We start from the raw sequence: 20,699 nt of genomic DNA, 5'->3' as shown, positions 1-20,699 counted from the left end.
AAAACCTCATACTATTTGATTTCTTGACATTATGTATTTGGATTTATCTAATTTAGCAACCAGAGCCTTTAAGTAACAAGACAAAATGATTCTCTAATAAGAATGAATTCAAAAGAATCAAACAAAATGAGATTAATTTTGTTTAAAACAATACAAGCCTTAAATCTAATTAAGAATAGTTTACAGTAACAGTAAATCAAATTGTCCTAACAGTAAACTAAAACAAAAATTTTTTTAATTAAATCTTCGATCAAGAGAATTGTAAAGCATGTTCATTTGGCATATAGATGATTACAACTCCTGTCTCCAAATTTTTTTTTTTAAATGACAACTTTTACTTTAACAATCATGTACACAAAAAGTAACTTCAACAGAAATCAAAGAAAAAAAATATCAAGTTTTAACAAAATATACATAACAGTTTAACAAAAATATTTAGATACAAGTTCGAAATACATACATAATATACACATAAATTAGCCATGAATGTGTCAAAAGCATAGTAAGTAGTGAGCAAAATCAGGTGATTTTAGGTTTTACTAATGTTGAAAATGTTTCAGGAAAAGATATTCAGAGTTAACATTTTGTGTTTTTTTTTTTTTTCATTTATTTTATTTTCCCAAGATACAAAGTGTATCCAAGAAGCATGATCTTGTATATTTTAGTTTCCAGTTTTCATTATTTTTAACTTTTTTGTAAATATTAAATTTAAAATATATTTAAAACTATTTACAGTTTACTTTTTCTAATTTTAGAGTGTTTTTAAAACAATTAACGAGATAAAAAATGATTTTGGGTAATGTATGGATGAGTGAATTTAACAAAACTCTAACAGAAGACGGAAACTAAAAGAAATCATCATGTGAAGAAATCTACAAAATAAGGTCAAGAACCAAATTATACATTTATTGTGCTTAATGTCCTATCAGTTTACAGGTTTTTCTAAATTTAAAAAGTGAAGGAGGATATCTATTTACAATTTTACTTACAATAACATTTAAATATAAGAAAGAAAAAAAGAAATTCCATTGAATATGCTCTTGCTAATATCTAAAGTAGTCAGCCCATTAAATAGATATTTCTCACTATTTTTGTCATGAAAAAGAATACATATATAAATCTAGTGATAACTAATTATGCATATAGATAGGGAGTATTAAAATATATAAAATAACAAATATAGATTCCTGGTTTGAAACTTCATTTTCCACAATTTCCTTATATACATATGATATTACATTTAAATTTCAGAATCAGTGAAAAAGTGGATGAAAACATTATCCATAGAAGACAGATTGTTACATTATTCTAATTAGAAAATGCATTAATTTGAAAGGCCCTCTCTAAGTCCTCAAAAATCCTAAACCAACTTTTACATTTCTAAAAGACTACTTACTTAGCATGATTACCCAATTCCAATTTTTTATGTTTTCTTTATTCTCCCCACCCAAATCTAAAATCAAATCACTTATATATTGGAATGATCTTGTATTCAGTGAAAGGCAAAGAGATAATTTTCTTTGTAAACAATATCTCCCAACTCCTTAAAATACATAACTAAAGTATGAAGGGGCTTTACTAATGAACAGAGAATGCATGTGTTCAGACACACTGGGGTGCCCACACTCTTACGCACATACACACACACATACAAATTTTACTTCATATATTTATATATAAAAAAAATTCATGGAATGTCTAAACAATTTCAACTCCTCAACAGCATGGCACTTGGCTGGGTTCAGTTTCCATTAAAACCTAGCAGAAATCCTGTTTTTATTGAGGATATCTGACAGGTCTATAAGATTGGAGAGGGAGAAGAAAACAAAGGGGAGAAATATAAGATTGAGATTCAGTAATTTTCATAGTGGAGAAAAAGTATATTTTTTTAAAGATTTTTTCTTTCTCATTTTTTTTTTTAATACTTGTAAATAAAGAAAAACTAGAAAAATTGAGCAGCTACAGATGCTCTCTTGCTGTTACACTTCTAGTGAAAGTATTTTACATAAGCTATTTTACAAATTTTGAAGTATGTGTGTATATGTATGTCTGTCTGTCTGTATATATTATATACACACACATATTTACATATATATATATATATACATGCACACACATGAACACATGCATATGTGCATGTATACACACAAGTACATATGTATACATGTTATATATATATACACACACACATGCATATATCTGTATATGTAAGTTGTATGTATACATATACACACATTTATATACATACATATATATATATATATATATATATATATATATATATATATGCATATATACACATTTTTTTGATATTCAACTGAGATCTCAACTAATATTACTTTTATTTGGAGGGGATTTTTTTGGGGTTTTTGGAGGTGTTTTTATCTTTTTAAAAATCATTTTACATTTTCCTTTTTTTTTTATTTAATTTTTTCTTGTTTACCTTCAACCAATCAAGTACTGGAAACATTCTTTTTTTTTTTTTCCGATTCGGAATAATTATCTTAATTATTACATGCTTTGTATCAAAACAAAGCAGAAATGGTATGAAACCATTAAATACTGGCTGAGTTGATAGGTCAAAACACCAGCAATGTATATGAACAACCATGGGCTAAACCCAAGTTATCCTGAGAAAGATCACCTGTTGCTCCCATTGCCAGGAGCGATAATACCATCTCTTTTGGTTGTGTTTTTCCGTCGTTTTGTGTTGTTATTTTGATGAATCATTTTCTTAACTTGCATATTGTGAGTGTTTTGACCAATATTATATTGGGAAGGATATTTGGTATTGTTCAGTCCACTTACATCAAGAGGTTTACCCAGATTATAGGTTGGATTATATGTGCTATTTGGTATTCGTCGATACACATTAGCTGATGTTGTAACTACAGGCGAAGAATGTGCAGATGATGAAGTGTTTATTGTGTTATTGTCTCTAATTTTTGTTCCAGTCCCAGGAGCTACATTCTGATCTCTACTTCGAGTTACAGATGTTTGAGAGGATGATTTATTGTTCATAGTGTTAGTAGGCTGGCTAACTTTGTTGTTACCATCTGCACTGCAATCTGATTCCTGAAATAGATATGAAAAGCTTTCATTACATTTTAAATATAAGAAGTGAAGCTAAACATTTATTTTGTGAAGAGAAATTATGAAATGTTGATCAATTTACATTAAAAAGTAAATTACCCTTATAATGTAAAGCAGAAAACAAAAATTCTACTTTATATTCTTGATCAAAAGTATCGATTATATAACAAGCTGGTAACTTTCATTAACCAGGAAACATAAATATCATTAAAAGTTAAAAACATACCTCATCACTGGCTATACTTGAGCTGGAGCTAGCAGAAGAACTAGATGTAGATTTGCAATATATTGAGCCACTAGAATCTGAAGCTTCACTCTCCATCACCGGATTTGCATTGCAATGGTTATTTACAATTGAACTACTGCTGACACTTGAAGTTCCAAAATAATCAAATGAAAAAAAAAAAAAAAAGAAATGTTAAATGAAATAATGAAGTTTTTTTTCCAAATACAGGTTAAAAATAACTATAAAAAAATTAACAATTATATTACTAAAAAAATAACACTGCTAATTGCTTGAAAAGACAAAAAAGTTAAAACTGAAAGAAAAGTTGTCATACTATATGTGGCTTATATAATGAAACTTGTCGCTTCCATAAGTGAAGTTTGCAAGTTTCAACAATCAACTTTCAGTAAAACCTAAATCAAGTAAGCTGCCTACACAAATAAATCTTTTGTTGCATTGTTTTAAAACACATTACACTTTCTTTGAAACAATGGCACATTTTTTTCTATTTTTCACAGATTTTAGTAATGCTTGGTACTTTGGATGAAAGTTTAAGATTTTCAGTTTAACTGACTCAATTGTAACACAAGAGATGGATGCCTTTTGCCAAAGAAGAATTATCTTTTCTGCTACAATCTTGACAATTTGTTTAATTGAAGGACTTTTCTTAACTACATTCTTTCCTTTTTCTTGTTCAAATAAAACACATTTTAGTATGTCCTTGTAAGTTGGCAAAACTCACTCACTAAGATCACATGGAGTACCAAATATTGGGCATTCAATATGACACATTATTGGCTTATGAGCCAACACTAAATTTAACATGATCATTAATTTTAATACAATGGCCTAAAGACAAGGTACAAAGCAGAAAACTTCACACACATACATCCACACAAACGACCATTGCAGTGGTACACTTCTGTTCTCTTTATAGTCAATGCGGAACCTCAAGATATTAGTCAATTTTTCTCTCAAGACACTTACACTGTTGTACATGCACACTGGCACTGCACATCCAGCAAAGCACACTAGCTTCATTTCTTTAAAGTTTTTATATGTCCTCTATAGTTACAGCCCATATTTCACTGCTGTATAGCATAGCTATTCACACACAAGCAAATACAATCTGCTTTTCACTCTGAAGGAAAGGCCCTTTGTTACCAACAATGGTAGAAGCTTTAGGATATATAACACCTATTCCTATGGAAAAAGGGATTGAAAAAATTTAAGAAAATTTTTTTTAAATACCATTTATTTTCTACTGAATTACTTAACATAAATAATAAAAGAAACACTGGTGGGACCCGTGGAAATTCCACGGGATGAAAAAGATTAAGAGAAGCTATGTAAGAAAGGACGATAAGCATTTTTATTTTGCTAAGTTACTTCATTTCCAGTCACAAAATATATGATTTTTAAAAATCCCCCTCTTCATGTCTCTTTCTCTTCACCTCTCACTTTCACTAACCACTTGAGTGACAGAATAATGCATCAGCTGGCTATCTGCTCTCTCACTCATTCTCACATTCCCTATTCTCTCTCATTCCACCTCCTCTCTAACAAAATAAAGCATAAAAGTGTGAATGAACAGGTGGAAGAATATTATAGATTTAATTCAATAAAAAAAAAAGTATTTTCACTATGAACACACCACCATCATCACTATAGTTTTCAGTAACAAAGCTCATTTCATTGCTGTTGATGTATCTACTTTGACAATACAAACGCTATCTGCCCCTCTCTCTTTCTTAATGTAACCGCCTCCCCTGTCCATTTCTCTCTATCTGCCTTTCTTTAACCTCACCACCAGAACATCACCCTCTGCTAAATATTGTATCCTAAACCTATCTCTTCCTCTTTACCTTTCCCTCTCCACCCTACAGTATGTTAACAATTTTCTCTCTCTCTCTTTTCATCTCTCCTTTCAACTAACCATGTGGCACATTTGGCCTTATTATACAGCTTTCTCTATTTCCTCACCTCTTTTTTCCCTACTCACACTCCTCCTCTCTTTACTAACTAAAGTATAATGGGCAAACGAACAAGCAGGTTATTATAGAGATTTTAACGTACCTATTTACTTGCTGTGATTGACGAAGAACATCTGTATTACGCTCTTCTTTAGTTATTTCCTGGTTACAAGGTACAGAAACTGGAGGAGATGGTTGTTTACTAGGGAAGTTCTCTTGAATCCATTTTCGATACTGTACAACTTCATCTGTTACTCGTACAATTCTACCAAGAATACTAAAAGAAAGAAAACAAATTAAAAATACTGAATTAGTATCATAACTTTCATACGTTAAAAATCAACATATATTTACATTTCTTCAGTTGATATGGAATACATGCTTTGAAATAAACTGGCTACTTTTTTAAAATGTGAAAAAATAAATCTAGAATAAGCTTATCAAATTTGATATATTCTAATATGAGTGTAGTGTTTATTTATATATATATATATATATATATATAATCCAAAATTACACAGTACGAGGAAGTGAGAGAGAGTAGTATAAGTGAAGGGAGAGGAGAGAAAATAGTAATTCAGTGAAAGAGAAGTAGTGAGAGTAATACCCATGACTGACAGGGAGTGAGAGAAAGTGGTAAAGAGAGCATCATGTTCACCATACATATATATATGTATATTGTAATGAAGGAAATATAACAAAGTTAGCAATCAAAAATGTATTCTTTATTGCAACATAAGACCTTGGGAAAGGTTCTTTTTGAAATAATTAACAGGATTATCATTGAAAAGAACAGTTAGTTGGAAACTTAATATTATCATGTCTGGCACATCCTACTACGTTATATATGCCTGCAGAAGAATCATTTCACAGGTAAAATATTTTGTTTATATTTTACAAAGATCATTTGCTCTAATATTTTGGTTTCAATGTGTGTGTGTGTGTGTGTGTACATTTACCATATATAGTGTTTGCTATCAGTTCACTGATAATTTTAGTTGAACCTAATGAAAGGTTTACTCAATGGGACCAGGATCTTTTTCATTCATGGAAAAATACTTAGTGGAAATAAGAAAGGAGGCCTTTATTCCATACATCAACTTCCATCCCAGTGAGACGACCTTTCCCTTTAGTATGGAGTAGACGACAGTTTCCTGTTATCCCAGCGTTTGCAATGACTATAAACAAATCACACGGACAGAGCTTCAATAATGTTGGCATCATCCTACCATCACCAGTATTCAGCAATGGGCAACTTATGTTGTATTGAGTAGAAGCAGTAATAATATTAAAATGTTGGTAAAGGACAATCCAAAACAAGGCAAACTCATTGGTGGTAAGGTTTTCACTAGAAACGTGGTATTGAAGCAATTGCTAAGATAAAGGTTGTAATCTTTTAATTTTATTTTCTGTATCACTTTCATGCCACCATTTCAAGGTACACAAGTCAAGTAAGAATTCTTATTGCAATAAACTAAATAAATTATACAAATTGTATATTTTAAAGACACCACCTACAACATAAACAGTAGATAATGAATGTAAGTAAATTTAACAAACGAAGCAGTGAAAATAATATTAACCAATGACTTTTTCTTCTTTTTTTTTGCTAAGTCCAGGCGTCAATTCCAGATACTTTATTTTCTTGTCATCAGCAAAAGTTGTATCACATGATTTATTAAATACAGAAGTTTATATTTGCCAATGTAGAAAAAACATGTAGGTAAACATTTTCAAAACCAATACATAAGCTCAAGTGAACACAAAATAAGAAAATTTCTTAACTTAAAATCAACACAGTTTAAAAAAACAAATAAATTAACCTCACCTTTGATTTTCTCGAAGAACATAAGCATGCTGAGGGGAGATCGTATGTCGTAATACTAGAAAAGCATATTCAAATGCTTGTTTTACTTGCATAGCACCATAAGAACTCCGACCAATATCATTTCCTGTAAATCAAGGAAGTAAACCAAAAGGTAAGAATGTAGAAAGCGAAGTTTCTAATAGACAGTGAAATATTCTACAACTCAACAGCTTAAGTCTGACATATACCTTTCTTATAACACTAAGATAATAAGCAGTTTTTTTTTTCATTGCTCTGTTTTTTTTTTGTTTTTTTTTTTTTTAAATCTCAGAAGATAGAAGCAGCAAAAATAGCAAACTCATGGTTGAAAATTACATTCTAATAGTTAGCAATTTTTCTTGATATAAGTTTGAAGGAGGGAAGAATGTGTCTTAAATGATATGGGGAGTGAAAGCATTTTGTTTTCCTTCAAAGTCTCTTTACTACAAGAAAGAATGACCATAAACTAAAAGAAAAAAATTCAACATGCATTTTGGTGACAAATTTTATTATCAAACTTCATGAATCATATAGTCCTTAAAAATGTTTTGTGAGCTCTATTTTGTAGAATACATCATCATCGTCGTCGTCATCATTTAACAACCGTTTTCCATGCTGACATAGATCAGGCATTAGTACAAACTCAATTTCTTCAAATGAGAGTTCCACTTATTTCTTGCTCAAACCATAGTTGGAACATGGCCTTAAGAATTTCATTTTGCAATTATGTAGTTCTGGGTTTGATCCAACTGCATAGCACATTGGGCGGAGTATACCATCTAACTTAGACTTGGGTGGACTTAAGATTTGAGTGAAACTGAGCAGATGGAAATCGTGCTAAGCCTGCCAATTTCCAGAGTTAGTTTTTTAATGTGGTAGGGTTCTTGTTTTTTTAAACCTTAGTCCCAAGTCAACTCTGACTAGATTACTAATTAAAAGTATATCAGGCATGGCCATCCTGATTTTTCCTCTGTACAGAGAACCCAGGAACACATTATCCAATGCATCTATTTTTAAGAAGGTATGGTATGATTTGAAGGAAATTTGGCTGTTATTTCAAGCACATTGAGTGACTGTGTAGCAGCTCCTTTGCTGACTCATTAAATCTGTAGCTTGGTTTACCACCACCTAGCACTTCAATGATTTTAGTAGTCTACTGTGTTGCCCAGATCTCCTATATTTACATTCTCCCCATCCTTGCAAAAAGATTATGAACACTCCTAGGTCATTACCATAGTTTTGTTCTTTAGATTTAAAGTACATAGAAAGTTCTTGGAAAAGAAATATTTTAAAATTTTAAGTAATCCTACATTAGAATGTAAGTTTATCATGTAGTAGTAAAAGTTTTAAACCATGAGAATAAGTATCTCCTTTATCTTTATATTAATAACTGAATTTTTAAGAATTGTATTCAACAAAAGAGAACTGATACATGAGCAAAAATGATAAAGAGAATACCGACAAACAGACAGAATGACAAGAAGAAATAGACTAATTGGAGATGAAAAAAAAAACATGAAAGAGACATAATAAAAAATATTGACATTCTTTTATTTATGAGAATGAAAAAGGGTTATATAGAGTTTTCACAATGAAATTTAACAAATAACCCTCAACATTTGACATTTTGACAAAAACCAGTTACACACATGGAAATTAACAGATTATTGGAAAAGCTTACCAACTGTCAACGGATCCTCAATACACAACAAAGACGGACGGTAACCATTTTCCATGTCTTTCTGAATTTCTTCTTTCGGTACATATGAACCTCCATCCTTAATTCGAATACCAGTCTTTAGATAATTAAAATTACGACCATAAAGTTCAAAAAATTCAATCAATAGTATTCCAAGGTTTGTGTTAGAAGTTTTAGCTTCTAATCGAGGATGAAGCTGGAAATAAATCGGAGAAAGTTTACAGGAAAATTTTGATAGCAACAAAATAAAGTAAAATATATATGCAAGGAGGAAAAAAATAGGTTTCAATTATTTGATTATTAGGCACTTGCCTTTCTAAAAGCTGTGACTGACACTGCTGCTGGGTGGAACCCATTCTTACAATGGCTTTCCATAATGACAGGAGTAAAATGGCTTAATTTAAATTTAAGTGCTAACTAACAAACTAGGATCTTAGTACCACTCTATAGCACCAGCTAAAATTATACCTCAATATTTGGATAAGTATTTTGCAATATTTCAGTGGGTTGAATGTTAAACTATTCTCAAATGGAACAAGTAACTTAGATTTACTAATAAATCTTTCGGCTATGAAATGCTTTTTATAAAAATGATTTCTTTCTAAGGAATAAGAATAATTTCATGTCAATGTACTTAATTCTGAGACAATGGAGAGATGTAAAGGAAAGACTTTGGATACTGCAACAACAGAGAAAGATATGACATTAAACAGTAAATCAGAGAATCACTAAAAATTTGGGATTTTTCAAGAGTTTTTAAATAACATTTTAGGAATACTATCAACATATATTTTTAATATAATTATTGCTGTCAACATATTTTTTAGCAATAGTTGAAATCAATGGAAATAAAGTCCAATGTTAGGAATTGAAACAGTTTAAATATTTACCTGTAAAAAGCTAACAGTGAGAAGTATAAGGCAATATGAACTGATTCCACCAGTGAATACTTCGTTGAGATCTCGCTGTAGAAGGAACTGTTTGAGCACCAGTACCAAGTATTTCAAGTGTGGAAACTCCTCCATATAACTCTACAAGATAAAATAAGAGAAGAAAAACTTTTAGAAATTTTACTGAAACACCAATGCAAAATTTGCCTTTAATATCTTCATCATCATCATCATCATTTAGCATCCATTTTCTATGCTGGATAGGTTAAATTTTTTTTAACTGGAACTGGTAAGCTGGAGAGCTGTACCAGGCTCCAGTTCAATTTTGGTTTAGTTTCTACAGCTGGATGCCCTTCTTAATGCCAACTACTCCAAGAGTGTAGTGAGTACCTTTTATGTGACACTAGCATGAGTGTCTTTTACGTGTCACTGGCACTGTCCACAACTATAATTTCGCTTGACTTAACAAGTCTTCTCAAGCACAGCAAACCACCAAAAGTCTCAAGCATTTGTCATCGCCTACATGAGATCCAACATCTGAAGATCATGCTGCACCACTTCATCCTATGACTTCCTGAATCTACATCTTTCCCAGGTTCCCTATACCAAGATCAGTACTTTACACAGCTGTCCTTGTTTATATGCATCACATGATCATACCAAGGCAGTCTTCTCTCTTACAGACAACTGATGCCTCTTATGCCTAATTTTTCTCTCAAAATGCTTACACTTTGTTGTACATGTACACTAGTAGCTTGATTAATAAAAAAAAAACAGTAAAAGAAAGAAAATTAGCAATGTAAAATTGAGGGTTACAAGTTACATAATAAAACAGCAAACTCATCATCACCATCATCATCGTTTAATATCCACCTTCCATGCTGGCATGGGTTGAACAGTTTGATGGGAGCTGTGTCTGTTTTAGCATTTTTTTTTTTACAGCTGGATGCCCTTCCTAACACCAATCACCCTGCAGAGTGGACAGAGTGCTTTTTACGTGGAACCAACAGAGAGGAGGTCAATTTTGGCATGTTTTTTTACAGTTGGATGCCCTTCCAAATGCCAACCACTTTCCAGTGTAAACTGAATACTTTTTATGTGACACCAACACTGGCAGGGTCAGCAAGTAACTTGTAAGACAAAAATCCTTTCAGAGAGGGGGCACTGGAGGAGTTGATCTTGTGTCAGATGATGAAAGGTTTGAGTGTGACAGAGAGGCAGAAACAAGTGTCTTCTTGTAGAGGAAGTACATGGCTATCTGGCTAGACAGAGACAGAGTGATCAAAAATGAGAAGAGAAACAGGTGAGCTGTTATAAAAGAGGAATTCAAGACAGGCTGCCCCTGGGAGTTCCTCTATGCTGATGACCTTGCACTAATTGCTGAGTCTCTATCAGAACTAGAGAAGTTTCAGGTGTGGAAGCAAGGAGTAGAATCGAAGAGCCTTAGAGTCAACCTAGCTAAAACCAAAGTCCTAATAAGTAGGAAGGTAGACAAAACACAAATCCCTTCAGGTAGATGGCCCTGCTCAATCTGTAGAAAAGGCATAGGTAGAAACTCTATACGATGTACCCAGTGCAAGCTATGGACACATAAGAGGTGCAGCAATATCAAAAGAAGGTTAACTAGGAAGTTAGTTTTTGTATGTGGCAGATGTTCAGGAGAAATAAATACTGAAAATGCGCAGAAAACAACTTCTGCCACATTCCAGGGAGAAATACTAGATGTAGTTGATAGCTTCCGCTATCGAGGTGACCAAGTTAGTAGTGGGGGAGGGTGCGCTGAAAGTGTAGCTGCTAGAATAAGAATAGCCTGGGCAAAGTTCAGAGAGCTCTTACCTCTGCTGGTGACAAAGGGAATCTCACTCAGAGTAAAAGGCAGACTGTATGATGCATGTGTACGAACAGCCATGCTACATGGCAGTGAAACATGGGCTGTGACTGCTGAGGACATGCGTCAGCTCGCAAGGAATGAAGCCAGTATGCTCCGATGGATGTGTAATGTCAGTGTGCATACTCGACAGAGTGAAAGTACCTTGAGAGAAAAGTTGAACCTAAGAAGCATCAGTTGTGGTGTGCAAGAGAGACGATTGCGCTGGTATGGTCATGTGGCAAGAATGGATGAGGATAGCTGTGTGAAAAAGTGCCACACCCTAGCGGTTGAGGGAACTTATGGAAGAGGTAGGCCCAGGAAGACCTGGGATAAGGTGGTGAAGCACGACCTCCAAACATTAGGCCTCACCAAGGCAATGACTTGTGACCGTGACCTTTGGAAATATGCTGTGCGTGAGAAGACCTGGCAGGCCAAGTGAGACCAAAATCCAAGGCCTCTGCCAGGGATGTAACCAGCCCACTTACGCGTAACATTCCTTCATTGGACACTAAACTCCGCTTGTGAAGACCTGTTGAGGCAAGTGAAATCGAAATCGAACTAAATTCAACGACTGGCACCCATGCCAACATCTTCATTGAACTCAGCTTGCGAAGACATGTTGGTGCAAGCGAAAGCAAAATCGTGATGGCACCTGTACCAGTGGAGCGCTAAGAGCACTGTTCGAGCGTGATCATTACCAGAGCAGATGTCTGGCTTCCATGCCAGTGGCACGTGAAAAGACATTCAAGCAAGATCATTGCCAGTGCTGCTGGACTGGCTCCTGTGCAGGTGGCACGTAAAATACATCATTTTGAACGTGGCTGTTGCCAGTACCGCCTGACTGGCCTTCATGCCAGTGGCACGTAAAAGCACCCACTACACTCTCAGAGTGGTTGGCATTAGGAAGGTCATCCAGCTGTAGAAACTCTGCCAAATCAGATTGGAGTCTGGTGTAGCCATCTGGTTCACCAGTCCTCAGTCAAATCGTCCAACCCATGCTAGCATGGAAAGCGGACGTTAAACGGTGATGATGATGATGATGAAGATGGCTGGAAGTTGTATAGATGTCGGTTTCAAAATGTTGTGTTTGATGGTGGAAGTAACATTTAAGCAAGATTAGCTAACCTCATCCTAATGCGTATTAGAGGGCTTATGATAATTTTGTGCTGGTGAGAAATAGTGTATATTTTACTAAACCTAAGAAATTCCAGGCTATATTTGTTGTGACATCTTGAGGGGAAGGGTTACACTTTTCTGATCTGGAGTTGTTAATATGTCATCCATGTAAACAAGTTTCTCAGAGAAGTTGTACCTGCTTCATTATAAACAAGGATGCTTTGTTCAAATTATTTTTGTGAGAGGTGAAACTTTTGGTGGACAAGCTAACAGATAAAGAAAGGTAGGTAGGTAGGTAGATAGATACATAGGTAAACAAGATATAAATAGGAGTGTGGTGTATTAAGGATAGAAACTAATCAGGATAGAAAGAGAAAAATAGAAACAAATTTCAATTTTAGACTCAAGCATGCCAATATTTAGTTAAAATATGAGAAACACTGTTAAGAAATATAAATATTGACTTACCTTGATAAGCCTGGCACTTTTTACCCCGTTACGCATGTTGAAGCTAATGTCAACTTTAACCTCAGTTTGTCGATCAGTCAATTTTACAATGGGGACCTAAAATAAATTAATATGCATTTAATTTTAATTTAAATGATAAAGAAATACAAAGAATTTTTCAAAGGACAAGCATATGGCAAAGAAATTAAAACAAAAATTATTAATCACTTCAAAACAGAAAATTCATTCAATATGCTTCATAAATTTCAAATTAACAGGAATTTCTGAAATTTACAGATAGCCTCCAATTCTTTATCATTTAGCCATGATTTTTTTTTTATCGTCTTTAATTAATTGAAAAATCAAAACATTAAGAAATATTTAAGTTTAACCCTTTAACATTCAGGTTACTCTGTCAAATGTAATAATTATTTATTCACATTGTTTTGGATTAAACATGCATTATGTTGTGGCATTGAGATTTTGATGATGAGACTATTTTTAAAATGACATTGCAGAGTGGGTGTGAGAGGACAGATCTGGCCAGTTTGAACATAAAACAAGCAGAATATTTGGGCCAGATATGATGGCCAGTTTAAATGCTAAAATGTTAAACTTATTACTGCAATAAAACCTTATTTCAAAGGTGAACATTCAAAAAATGTTACAATGTCTTCACTTTAATCAATAAAATGACTGGTAATTTCATGAAAAAAATACATATAAGGAAATGCATCTTCATAGAACTGAGAACAGACCTTTGGAAATATGCTGTGCGTAAGAAGACCCGGCAAGCCAAGTGAGGCCATAACCTATGCCAGGGGTGTAACCAGCCCACTTTTGCATACCTTTCCTTCATTGGACACTAAACTCTGCTTGTTGAGGCAAGTGAAATCGAAATCGAATCAAATTCGATGACTGGCTCCCATGCCGGTGGCATGTAAAAAGCACCATTTGAGCGTGATCATTACCAACGTCATCTTACTGGCACTTGTGCCAGTGGCATGTGAAAAGACATTTGAACGAGGTCATTGCCAGTGCCACTGGACTGGCTCCTTGCAGGTGGCACGTATAAAACACCATTTGAGCATGGCTGTTGCCAGTACCGCCTGACTGGCCCTCGTGCCAGTGGCATGTAAAAGCACCCACTACACTCTCAAAGTGGTTGGCATTAGGAAGGGTATCCAGCTGTAGAAACTCTGCCAGATCAGATTGGAGTCTGGTGTAGCCAACTGGTTCGCCAGTCTCAGTCAAATCGTGCAATCCATGCTAGCATGGAAAGCAGACGTTAAACGATGATGATGATGATAAAATTAAAAAATAAGTTATAAATAAAGTCATTTTTAGCATGCAAATAATTAACTCCATGTTTGAAAATTTAAATATAGTGAAAATTGACTATTACTTGAATTTTTGCCATTTGCCTTTTCTAAACAGCCCTACTACATGATTCAGTACTGCTCATAGAGACAAAATCAAAATAATAAAAATATTTTATTAAATAATCTTGTTATTAAAATAATTTATTAAAAAATGAACTTTAAAAAGCCATACTACAAAAAATTAAGCAAAAAATTTTAATTTTTATAAAAAATGATTTACACTAATGAAAATATATATAAGAACTCTTTGTATCGATTTGTATTGTCTTTTATTTTTTGTTGTGCGTGGTGCTAAGAAATAGTTTAGTTTCCTATTCGAGTAGTGTCCCTTTAATATCAAGCAAAAAATTGATAAAAATTTGAGAATTAAAATTAAATTTTTTTTTTTTTTTTTGCTAATGGATAAAATTCTATGAAACCTTTATCAATATATTCCTTTAACATTTCTCTTTCATATTAATATCAATATAATAATTCTTAATCAAAATTAAAAGAATGGTGTGGATCCAAAGTGTCGATGTTGGGCGTTACTACCCGTCAGTCAACCAGTTTGGTCTATACATTTTTGCTCTTAACTTTTGTTCTCCTGCAACAGATTTTAAATATTATGTCTAAATGTAGCTTATCACTAGTCAAACATAATTCAAAGAACTAAATTTGATTTAGATTAAAACTGAATTAGTGAGACTGTTTGGAAGATGCCGACTGTGACAAAAAAAGCTACCTACAATAGTTGAATGATATAAAGTTGAAATTTATAGAAAAACAAAAGATAAAGACAGGTGTATGAACAACAAGCAGCTGTATTAATTTGATGCTTGGGAAAGTGAAAAAGTCTTTTATGTTTCAAGCCTATGCTCTTCAATAGAAAAGAATAAGAGAAAATAAACAGAGAGAATAAAAAGGAAAGACTTGTGGATTTAGCAGTCAATGTATAGAGTATGAAAAATCAGAAAGTTCAAAAGTCATTGTAGATTGGAGCAATTTGATATCAACAGCAAAGTCCAATGAAATATACAGGGTAATTCAAAAAGAATGAACTGATTTCATTACGCAGTATTTTAATAAGGAAAAGTAATAGAAAACTCCAACTAAGTCACAAGTATTTACTCACAATCAACTTTTATTTCCTGAGTTGATTGCTGTTGATCGACTACAGCGCCCGTGGCAGCCATTAAAAACTTAGAAAACTCCACCGCAACCCACTAACCTCAATGACCTTAAACATTGAATAACAACAGCAATCAACTCAGTGGATTGTGATATGCTGGTACACATCTGGGAGAAATACTCTTATCACATTGATGTTGCCCATGCCACAGGTGGTGGCCACATTGAACACTTGTAAGACAGGAAATAAAAGTTGATTGTGAGTAAATACTTGTGACTTAGCTGGAGTTTTCTATTGCTTTTCCTTATTAAAATATTGTGTAATGAAATTGGTTCATTCTTTTTAAATAACCCTGTATATATATATAAAATCACTTGATTTTGGGGTTCAGTCCCACTTGAGCAAGTGTTTTCTGTTATAGCTCTGCCCATCTAAAGCCTTGTTAGTGGATTCAGTAGATGGAAACTGAAAGAAACTATGTGTGTGTGTGTGTTTTTGAGGAATTCCCTTCTCAGCTACTTGATTTTAGGGTTCAGTCCCACTTGTGCAAGTGTCTTCTAATATAGCCCCATCGGCAGACGGAGACTGAAAGAAGCCTGCCATATGTGTGTATGTGTGCCATCTTCAAGTCTTTCTTTTTTTATATCATGTGACAGTTGTAAACAAGTATCACTATCATTACAAGTGATATTACTGGTTACCAATCCATGAAAACATGTCAGTATATGAGGAAATATAATTTTGCTTGAAAATAGGTGAGGATTGGTGACAGAAAAGATTTCCAGTCATAGAAAATCTGCCTCAACAAATTCATTTGATCCATGCTAGCATGGAAGACTGACTGTTAAAATTGTATATTATATCCATCCACCTTCTCCAGTCCTGGGATATCGTTGGAGTAGAGTCCTCAGGTACCTCCTGCTCAGGATCCTATCAGAAGCAACTGTCATTAGACTTTCTGGTTAGATTCCCAAGAGTTACCAACTGAGATTCGGGATGTCATCCAATCATCTCAGTCTGGTCTACTCTAGGTTTCCTGCCGGCTGCCTTGTCCTGAAGAACTCATCTTGCAATTTTTTCCAGTGACATTGTAATCACATATCTGTAGTATCTCTTAATGAGGAGCCATAGTGGCTTGATTTGGGAGAGACTCCTTTATCTCCAAGTTACATGGAAATCCTTCAGAGAAACCCCATTTCCACACCTTGTGTTTGCAATTGCACTCTTTCAGTCATTACCCAACATTCAGGAGCATAGATGAGAATAGGCACAGAAACCAAACTGAAGATAGTAAATTTGGCTTTTGTTTTTTTTTTTTTTACCAATCTCTCCACTTCTTAGGACTGAATGCTGGAGCTGCCACAATACCATGACAGCATCTGCAATTCTAGTGTCCAATTCAGTCGCCTGCATTCCATTACTTGTGAATATGGTCCTGAGATACTCAATCTTCTCCATTTGTCTCAGTGACGTTCCACTAACATGCAGAGTGCACTGGGAAAACTTTCTAGAGGGGATTAACATTTTGGTCTTCACAACACTAATTCTCTTTCCTGCATTGCACACAATCTAGAGGTTAGTTTCTAGATTGTATAAATACATAATGTAATTGTGACATCATTTACAGGTTATTTTCTAAAGCAAATATAAAAAAAAAAAACTACTTACGGATGCTTTATCTAACACTTTGATATATTCTTCATCAGCAATGTTATTCTCGACCAGAGCACCTTTCAACTTCCATAGCGGGGGTGTTTCCCAAGTTCCAAACACAACCAGGTCAATATCACTGATAAAAATAAATAGATTTCAATTTATTCTAATACATTTGTATTTATATTCCAAAAACAAATATGTAAAAACATGCACAAACCTATATATTACTGATTATATCTCTATGAAATAACACATTGAGTTATTCAGCAACAAGAAATTCCCAATAAACATAATTGATTTAAAACCATTGCACCTTTTTGACATTAACTAGTTTTGTAAGGTACCTGGTGCATCCCAAACCATGAAACTGTTTCCAGATGACATGAGCATTTTTGTATGGTTTTTCCTTTCATTTCCATCAATTTCATCCTAAATGAAAATTGTGGATTTAGCTGTTCTTCAATTTAATTTTGTGCACTGTTTATAAAATGTAGATGCTATATGACATGAAAATTAGAATGAAACATGTCCAACACAAGTTCTAACAAGACAGCCTTCCACTCCTAACCTGAAGTGCACAGCATTTCTTATCTGAAGTTACTTTATCCCCTTTCTTTTTCAATAGTGATTTCTTTACAGGAATTCTAATATTTAAGCCTAAGATGATGATGATTGATTTTGTATTCAAGGAATATTTGATGTCCAAAAATGTCTGCAATGTAAACTTTTGAGCCATTTTGTTGGCATCTAATCTGAATAGCTGTAGACAATTTCTGAGGTTGATTACTAACAAGTTTGTCTTCTCTTTCAAAAGGTAGCCAACAACCAGTATCTCAAATTAGTTATTAAAAAAGATTCAATTAGAAGATTCAACAATTGTACCCTAAATGTGGAGCATGATATTATCAGTGTTTAACATTTATGTCTTAACCCTTTCATCATTAATCCACCAAATACCATCCAAATTTTTCCATAGTCTTAGATTATTAATACATGTATTTAGCTGTATGTCAGATGTAGAGTCAGATATTTCAATTTCTTAGTGAGGTAATGCCAATACTAGTAAATGAAAGCAAGAATGAATTTATTCTAGAAACACAATGGAAATTTTAAAAGTATTTCTCTTCAAAACTTTTCAGAGGAAACCAAACCCAATCAATCTTTCTGATGACTTAAACCCAAACAACTATAAAAATGAAATTATTGTGTATATTCCTACCAAAAATTTCCAATCAATAACTACAAAAACGAAGAGTTAAAAAGGATATAAATGAAGGAAAATGGAAGACAGAACATAGTCACAAACATGGTTGGACAAGATCCAAACATCATTTAAAAATATGATCTTTAAGAAGCTGCCAGAGATTACCAAACACTGAAGCACAAATGAATCCTTCAATGATATCAATATTTCCAAGATCATAACCACAATGAGGTTTTCAACTTCTATCAACATACCTGTACATGGGGAAGAACAAAGAACATTATAGTTCCATATTTAAAATAAGGGTTCCATGTAGAGAATTCTAGTCTTCCACAAGATACAGATGTTTTAATAGAATTTAATAGAAGCTTATGAAATAAATGCTATTCACAATTTTCAAAAAACATATATGTAAATAAATTCTCTGAACTAAAAACTGTTTCATTTAATGTCTTACAATTAAAATGGTAGGAGCTGTCCATAAAACGTGAATATAGGTACGATGATTTTCGGAAAGAAAATCATATAATGGGTTCCATACCAAAACAAGTTTGGGAACTGATGACCTAGGGTACAATGTGATTGAGAAATTATCACCAAATAAAACTTGGAGCAGACCTAAAAGCTGTGAATGCAGTTGGAAAAAGACTGACATTGGATAGATTACACTGACAACTGGTACTTACATTATCAACACCAAAAGAGTAAAAAACAAAGTTGACCTCAGCAGAAAACCAGACAAAAATGCTCATGTCATCTGGAAACAGTTTCATGGTTTGAGATGCACCAAGTACCTTATTGGGAATTTTTTGTTGCTGAATAACTCAATGTGTTATTATATATATATATATATATATATATATATATATATATATATGGTGATGTAAACAGGCAAAATGGAACTCAAAATATGAGTATATGTATATTTTTATTAATATTTAGCAAAAGCAACAGACTGACTCAAGGGCTGAGAGTTTTGTGCATTTGATAAATGTCAACTATATACAAAGAAGAAAGAAAATCGATTTTCTATCTACTTGCACTCAACCACATGAATGAAAATGGTACAAAGGTGACAGTGGTGATAAGAACAGGATGAATCAGATGATGAGCTATGACTTGGTTAGTAGACAGATAATTTGGTGGTATTAGTGTTATCTGCTTTGGTATATGGTAAATGGGTGTACTGCAAAGAAATTTTAATTATCCACCAAATATCAGGGGACTAAAAAAAGCAAAATAACAATCTACAGCTCTGTGTAATGTTGTAATGCAATTGGGAAAGACAGCATATTTAAAAATAAAATGTGTATGGCCTGAATTGTTTTTTTTTTGGGGGGGGGGGTCAATTACATCAACCTCAGTGTTAAACTGGTGTTTATTTCACCAACCCCAAAAGAATGAAAGGTAAAGTTGACCTCAGTGGAATTTGAACTCTGAATGTAATAACAGACAAAATGTTGCTAAACATTTTGTCAAGTATGCTAACAATTCCACCAACTAACCTTCTTAAATAATAATCCTTACAACTATAGACACAAAGCCTGAAATGTTAGGGAAATGGGAGCTAGTCAATTATAATGACCCCAGTGCTCAACTGGTACTTAAGTCATCAACACCAAAAGAGTAAAAAATGAAGTTTACCTCAGCAGAATTTGAACTCAGAACGTGAAGACAAATTAAATGCTAAGTATTTTCTCAAGCATGCTAATGATTCCACCAGCTAACCATCTTAACTGATGGTCACAAGAAACTATGCCAAGATTGCTAATGTCAGGAGAGGAAAGCTGCCACAAGGCAGTCAATTAAAATGACTTCCAAGCATGTCTTCTGCAACAAATGCAGAGAAATTCATTAGTTTATGTATAATTTAATATAAAATAATTTCCAGGTTTACTCAGTATTCAATTTTTTAATTGTAATTTTAGTCTACCCCCACTGGATGGATATGTGTATTGTATTTTCTTTTTATTTCATTTTGTAGTTTTCTTCAGATATTTTGATTAATTCCAAAGGAAGGGCATCCCATCCGGCCATAGAAACCATGCCAAATCAGACTGGAATCTGGTGCAGCCTCTCAGCCCTGGTCAAACAATCCAACCCATGCCAGCATGGACAATGAATGCTAAATGATGATTTCATGCTATTTTAACATTATGGGATGTTTGCTTTTTATGCACTCATGT

General features: G+C 33.5%; 1 protein-coding gene across 1 annotated transcript in view; it reads right to left on the bottom strand.

Moving 5' to 3' along the window:
* Positions 1 to 589: 589 nt before the first annotated feature.
* Positions 590 to 20,699, bottom strand: part of LOC106873407 (terminal nucleotidyltransferase 4B) — a 32,344-nt gene continuing 12,234 nt past the window's right edge. The window contains exons 3-10 of the mRNA XM_052967002.2: positions 17,322 to 17,442; positions 13,182 to 13,277; positions 9,728 to 9,868; positions 8,820 to 9,033; positions 7,121 to 7,244; positions 5,396 to 5,569; positions 3,320 to 3,464; positions 590 to 3,075 (exon numbers count right to left, since the gene is read on the bottom strand). Of these exons, the coding sequence (XP_052822962.2) occupies positions 2,641 to 3,075; positions 3,320 to 3,464; positions 5,396 to 5,569; positions 7,121 to 7,244; positions 8,820 to 9,033; positions 9,728 to 9,868; positions 13,182 to 13,277; positions 17,322 to 17,442 (1,450 nt within the window). The 3' untranslated portion in view covers positions 590 to 2,640. The remainder of the gene's footprint in view (positions 3,076 to 3,319; positions 3,465 to 5,395; positions 5,570 to 7,120; positions 7,245 to 8,819; positions 9,034 to 9,727; positions 9,869 to 13,181; positions 13,278 to 17,321; positions 17,443 to 20,699) is intronic.

Source organism: Octopus bimaculoides, chromosome 1 (assembly GCF_046866305.1).
Source record: "Octopus bimaculoides isolate indiv1 chromosome 1, ASM4686630v1, whole genome shotgun sequence".
NCBI classification, from domain to species: Eukaryota; Metazoa; Mollusca; class Cephalopoda; order Octopoda; family Octopodidae; genus Octopus; species Octopus bimaculoides.
Note: the sequence above shows the minus strand (reverse complement) of the source record. Positions and strands in the feature narration are given on the sequence as shown.